The 6,592-nt window shown below is 44.7% G+C and overlaps 2 protein-coding genes across 2 annotated transcripts; both read left to right on the top strand.

Annotated features, from left to right (window-relative positions):
- The first annotated feature begins 331 nt into the window (after positions 1-331).
- Positions 332-1,312, top strand: LOC114928552 (uncharacterized). The gene has a single exon (XM_029299805.1). It carries the CDS (start codon positions 332-334, stop codon positions 1,310-1,312), a length of 981 nt encoding a protein of 326 aa, XP_029155638.1.
- A 2,551-nt stretch (positions 1,313-3,863) lies between these two features.
- Positions 3,864-4,424, top strand: LOC146723370 (uncharacterized). Its single transcript, XM_085482429.1, has one exon. The coding sequence runs from the start codon at positions 3,864-3,866 to the stop codon at positions 4,422-4,424; it is 561 nt and encodes a 186-aa protein (XP_085338555.1).
- The last annotated feature ends 2,168 nt before the right edge of the window (positions 4,425-6,592 follow it).

Raw genomic sequence — 6,592 nt, 5'->3', positions numbered from 1 at the left:
ACTCGCGTCCGCGATAGATGTTTTATCTCGGTGGAGAGAACTAATTGTAATCTCGGTGTCTCAAATAAATCCTAGTAAAGACCATATACAGTTTAACACCTGATAATAATTCCGTCTGAATTATCCTCTCCCCATTCGCGCTATTGAAAGGACAGTAATAATTACCGGAATTCACGCATTCGCGCACGCACGCACGCATTTAAAATTAAACGACGAACCCAAAGTGGTGACCCCGACGTAATCTGGGTGACGCGAAGTGCTGTGGACATTGACATTGCCGCGAATCGTGATACAGATCTTGAAGTGAATTTTTTTTTTAAAAAGTGACGGAATGGTGCTGACACGCGACGATGGAGCTGCCTCTCCGCTGATACAAATAGAGCAGCCGAGACGAGATGCACTGCCTGTGCCAGGGACGTTGCAACAAGGAGCAGAACGACCTTGCCTGTTCATGGCGGGCGCCGAGGTAAATCGCGTAGGCATGAGAATGCCAGAATTTACTTCCGGAGATCCGGAATTATGGTTCAACATCATAGATCGGAGCTTCCAGGCCGCTGGAATTATTACGGACGCGACCAAGTTCGGTTACGTATTGACGGCGATCGGTCCACGACACGCGATGGAAGTACGCGATATTATAATGAACCCGCAAGCGGAACGCGCGTACGAAACTTTAAGATGCGAGCTGATAAAGAGATTGAGCTTGTCGCAGGAGCACAAGACGCGTCGGCTCCTGGAGCATGAGGAGATAGGCGACCGCAAACCGTCACAGTTTTTGCGGCATCTTCGAGGTCTCGCCGGTAATGTTGTCGGGGATGAAGTTCTGCGAACCATTTGGTTAAGTCGACTGCCCGTTTATTTGCAGCCGCATCTCGTAACGCGCGTAGGAGATACGCTGGAAACTCTCGCGAATATGGCGGACGCGATCGTGGAGGCAACGAGAGCGCCCGCGGTGCACGTCGCGGAAGCGGCTCGGCCGACGGCATTCGCGGGTGCCGAAGTAAACGGCATAGCTGCGTTGGAAGCGAGAATCAACGTCCAGATGACGCAAATGCGTATGGCCATGCAGCAGGAGTTCGCTGAGCAAATGACCGGCTTGCGAAAATGCATCGAGGCACTAGGAGAGCGAGAACCTCGCCGGAGCGACGGCGGTGGTCGTCGCAGGCGGGAGCGTTCGCGATCGCGCTCTCGTGTCCGTGGTCACGCGTCGAACAATTTATGCTACTTCCACTGGAGATTCGGACCGGACGCGCGAAGATGTGAACCCCCGTGTGCCGGACAGCCGCAGGGAAACGCGATGGCCCGACACTGATGACGGCCGGTGATCAAGGCCAGGATTCGCGCCGTCTATTCGTTGCTGACCGCGACACGCGAATTGACTTCCTCGTGGATACGGGCGCAGACCTGTGCGTATTTCCTCGCAAGATGATGCGTGGGCCGCGGCAACAATCGACGTACGAATTATCCGCAGCGAATGGAACGGTAATCCATACGTACGGAACCGAGACTTTAACTTTAAATCTCGGACTACGGAGAAATTTCACGTGGCGATTCGTACTCGCAGATGTGTCGAGACCGATTATCGGCGCGGACTTTCTATCGTATTACGGACTCCTGGTGGACTTGCGGAATCGTCGGCTAGTCGATCAGGCGACGGGACTCGTAGCCGGGGGACGTAGCGCGCAGTGCGGAATACCGAGTGTCCGAACGGGAGTGACGCCGTATCACAGACTTTTGACGCGTTATCCGGACATCGTACGACCTGACGGGCGCCCGAAAGAGGTGCGACATAACACGAAACATTTTATTGAAACGACCCCGGGGCCGCCGGTAGTGTGCAGACCGCGGAGACTTGCGCCGGATAAATTGACCGCAGCGCGTAAAGAATTCGAAAAAATGATGGAGCTCGGGATCGTGAGGCCGTCGAAGAGTAGTTGGGCGTCCCCGCTGCATATAGTGCCGAAGAAAGGTGAAGAGTGGCGACCGTGCGGTGACTATCGCTCGTTGAATGCGCGGACGATCCCGGATCGGTACCCGGTCCGGCACATTCACTTGACTTCGCGATGGAGCTTAGAGACAAGCGGGTGTTCTCGACGATCGACCTAGTGCGCGCGTACCACCAGATACCGGTGGCGAAAAGCGATATTCCGAAGACCGCGATCACTACGCCGTTCGGCATGTTTGAGTTCCCGTTTATGTCGTTCGGATTAAGGAACGCGGCTCAGACTTTCCAGCGGTTTATCGACGAGGTCCTACGAGGACTTGACTTTTGCTACGCGTACATTGACGACATACTGATCGCGTCAACGACGGCCGAAGAGCACAGCGAACATCTAAAAATATTGTTTGAGCGTCTTCAGACATACGGCGTCGTAATTAATTCGGGAAAGTGCGTGTTCGGACAAGCGGAAGTCGAATTCCTCGGATACGAGGTGAGCGGACACGGCACGCGACCATTACCGGCGCGCGTACGGGCGATCGAGGAGTTCCAGGAGCCGAGGACAGCGAAGGAGCTGAGGCGGTATCTTGGCATGATCAACTTCTACAGGAGATGTCTGCCAAGAGCCGCGGAAATTCAGGCGCCATTAAATGAATTACTTCATGGCGATGTCAGAGGAAAAGCGCTCGTCAAGTGGACGCCGGCAGCAAGACAGGCTTTCAAGGACGCGAAAAGTAGCCTGATGCGAGCTACCTTGATATCGCACCCGAAGGTGAACGCGGAGCTCGCCCTATTTACGGACGCATCGGACAGCAGCGTGGGGGCCGTACTACAGCAGCGAGCGGAAAAGGATTGGGAACCGCTGGGCTTCTTTTCGAAAAAATTAAGCCCGACGGAAGCCAAGTACAGCGCGTTTGATCGGGAGCTTTTGGCGATCTACTTGGCAATAAAATATTTCCGCCACATGGTCGAGGCACGGACCTTCACAATTTACACGGACCACAAACCTCTCACGTATGCATTTCAGAGAAAACCGGAAAAATGCACGCCGCGACAATTTCGGCATCTTGATTTTGTCGGGCAATTTACGACGGACGTACGACACGTGAGAGGAGAAGAGAACGTGGTGGCGGACACGCTATCGCGCATCGAGGAAGTAAAAACACCGCTGGACTACGAGGCACTCGCGAGATCGCAGGAGGACGATGCGGAGTGCAACGAGTACATCGAGGGCACGAGCGGATTAAGATTGAAAAAAATAGAGATTCCAGGCGCAGGCACGACAGTATTGTGCGATACAACAACGAAGATTCCGAGACCATTTCTGACAAGGCCTTTTCGGAGGGCCGCATTTAATATACTACACGGACTTGCACACCCGGGGATACGAGCGTCGGTGAAGATGGTAACACAGCGTTACGTCTGGCCGTCAGTAAAAAAGGATTGCAGCACTTGGGCTCGCGCATGCATCGAGTGCCAGCGAGCAAAAGTTACACGCCACGTAAAATCGCCGAGAGGAATTTTCGAGCTACCAAGCCGGAGATTCGAACATGTACACGTGGACATCATTGTCATGCCGATATCAGACGGCAACAGATATTGTTTGACCTGCATCGACCGATTCACGCGCTGGCCGGAGGCGTTTCCCATGGAGAACCAGGCAGCAGAGACAGTCGCAAGGACATTCTACCACGGCTGGATAAGTAGATTCGGCGTGCCGTTAAGAATAACAACCGACCAGGGACGGCAATTCGAGGCGCACCTCTTCAAGGAGTTGAGCGGATTGCTGGGATCTAACCACCTGAGGACGACTGCCTATCACCCCCAGGCCAATGGCATGGTAGAACGATGACACCGCCAATTAAAAGCATCGATCAAGTGCCATCGGAAGGACCGGTGGACGGATGTGCTGCCGACAGTTCTGATGAGCATAAGAGCGGCGTGGAAGGACGATCTGCAGGCGACGGCGGCCGAGCTGGTGTATGGAGAAGCGCTCAGACTGCCGGGACAATTCCTAAATAAGCAGTCCGGCGAGGAGAGAGACGCTAGCAATTTCATTAAAGAATTGCGACGTCATTTCGAGGATGTCCGGCCGGTCGAGGTCACGCAGCACGGAGAGCGACGCCCGTTCGTGTTCAAGCAGCTGGGAACCACGGAGAGTGTGTTTGTTCGGCACGACGGGCCGAAAACACAATTGCAGATGCCGTACGATGGGCCCTACACAGTGGTTCGCAGAGGAGAAAAGACCTTTGTCGTGCGTATGCACGGGAAAGAACAGACAATTTCAATCGATCGCGTAAAACCAGCGTATTTAATTACAGAGAGACAGAGTGACGAAGCGTCGCCGACGGCAAGGACTCCTGGAGACAGAGAGACAAGACTGGACCCGGAGCAGTCACATGAGGCGCAGCCAGCGTGTGAAGGACGACAGACACGAACGAGGAGCGGTCGAAGGGTCCGATTCCCGGACCGATATACGATGTGACGCGGCGTGTCGGACAAACAGAAATTTTATAATTTACATTATTATTAATTTTTATTAAGTTTTATTTATTTATTTATATTTATTTATTTGTTTTATCTCTCCACGCGAAGTATAAATTGACGCGGTGACTAGTGACGACTCGAAACGACAAATAGGCGCGATAATTAAATAATTGTACAATTAGGAAACCACTAGAAGGGGGGTACTGTGGCGATAAATGCCACAAGCATAAAATATTACAAAGTAAAATATATATAAAATAAAAGTACGAAATAAAAATATATAACAAGTAACGAATGTTAAGGATATCGCGACCGGTGATACAAAAGAATAAATAAACAAGTAAGCGTCTGACATGACTAAAGGAAATTTTGATTGCTGTAAATAGAAAAAAAAACGAAAGTACCGGAGAATAATAGAGAGACTAATAACCGAAAAATAAAAATAAGGTCGTGGAAAAATGATGAGAAGAAAGACAATGCGCGGCCTCGAAAGGCAGAGAGATTTAGACTCGCGTCCGCGATAGATGTTTTATCTCGGTGGAGAGAACTAATTGTAATCTCGGTGTCGCAAATAAATCCTAGTAAAGACCATATACAGTTTAACACCTGATAATAATTCCGTCTGAATTATCCTCTCCCGATTCGCGATATTGAAAGGACAGTAATAATTACCGAATCCACGCATTCGCTCACGCACGCACGCATTTAAAATCAAACGACGAACCCAAAAAAACTATTAAAACATTTATGTAATTATAAAAACATTTATGTAATTATTTGTTATATTAATTAAAATCAATTATTAAATTTAAATTATTAATACAAAGTTTACCACTATTTATTGTGCCTATTAGCATTTATAAAATAATACTCTATGTAACAAAAAAAGCCGCGCCTAATTTCTTATTATAAATATTTTTAGAAATAAAGAATATAACGTAAAATTTGGACAAACATAATGTAAATATATAGGTATAGAGAAACTGTGTCATTATTTTCATTATTTTAATATATTAATGTGGAATAATATTATTAATTAAATTCTATATTATTAATTTTATTAATTACAATTAAAGTTATTCATATTTATTTGTTTTTAACTTTCTATTGTTTTTCAAGGAAAAAAAAATATTTCTTTTTTCATCGTTTCTAAGGAAAAAAAAGACGCTAGCAAAAAACCGTAGAGCATTTCTTGTGTGTATCGACTCCAAGACGGTTGTGTAGTACATTCATTTTCTTTTTAACGTAAGTATTAAAGATTATTATGCTGAAAATATCAGTATCAAAATTAATAAATTCTACTTTCACAGAGCAAAATTTTGGTATAAAACTCAATGTTGAACATTATTTATATTATTAATAATTGTTAAAAAAGCATTTAATAATATAAACACATTAATATAGGTTTAACATGGCTTTAAAAGAAATAACAAATACCAATTTGTTTACAAAAAAAGAAATTTTGGAGGACATTATGGAAAACGATACGACTTTGTAAGTTATATTTTCTTAATGATTATGTATATTAATAATTAGTTATTATAAAGAAAATAAAAACTATAAAACTAAATTTACACACCTCGCGCGCACACAGTCACATGCATACATAAACACACACACATACACGTACACTTAAATTTTCACAGGTAACATACACATTATACATTTAAATATACATAGATGCAGATACACACAAATATACAAACGCATACGCACAAAAACACATATACATATACACATTATATATTTATTTACAATTATAGTTTTATATTAAATAATTTTAGCAATAATTTATAATATTAAATTTTAATTATATTAGATATTTTAATTTTAATCAAACATTTCCTTATTTTAATCAAATAAATTCTTTCATTATAGTGAAATAACTGGCTACGTCAGTTCAATATTTCAAATTAAATCAACCACAAGAAATGGCAAAACAACGCATCTTTTTAATTTTATTATGAGCAACAGTGAAATTACCATTCAAATTGCTGCCTGGAATGATTTAGCTTTTAAATATGCAGACATAATAACTCAAACAGAACAAGTAAGATATTTTTATATTTATATAGTATTAAAATAAGATTTTTTATATATTATTATTTATATAACATTACATTTTAATATATTTATATAATATTATTTATCATATTAATTAAAACA

This window comes from Nylanderia fulva, unplaced genomic scaffold (genome assembly GCF_048542155.1).
Source record: "Nylanderia fulva isolate GAGA-0341 unplaced genomic scaffold, ASM4854215v1 Scaffold201, whole genome shotgun sequence".
NCBI classification, from domain to species: domain Eukaryota; kingdom Metazoa; phylum Arthropoda; class Insecta; order Hymenoptera; family Formicidae; genus Nylanderia; species Nylanderia fulva.
This window is presented reverse-complemented; position numbering and strand designations above follow the sequence as displayed.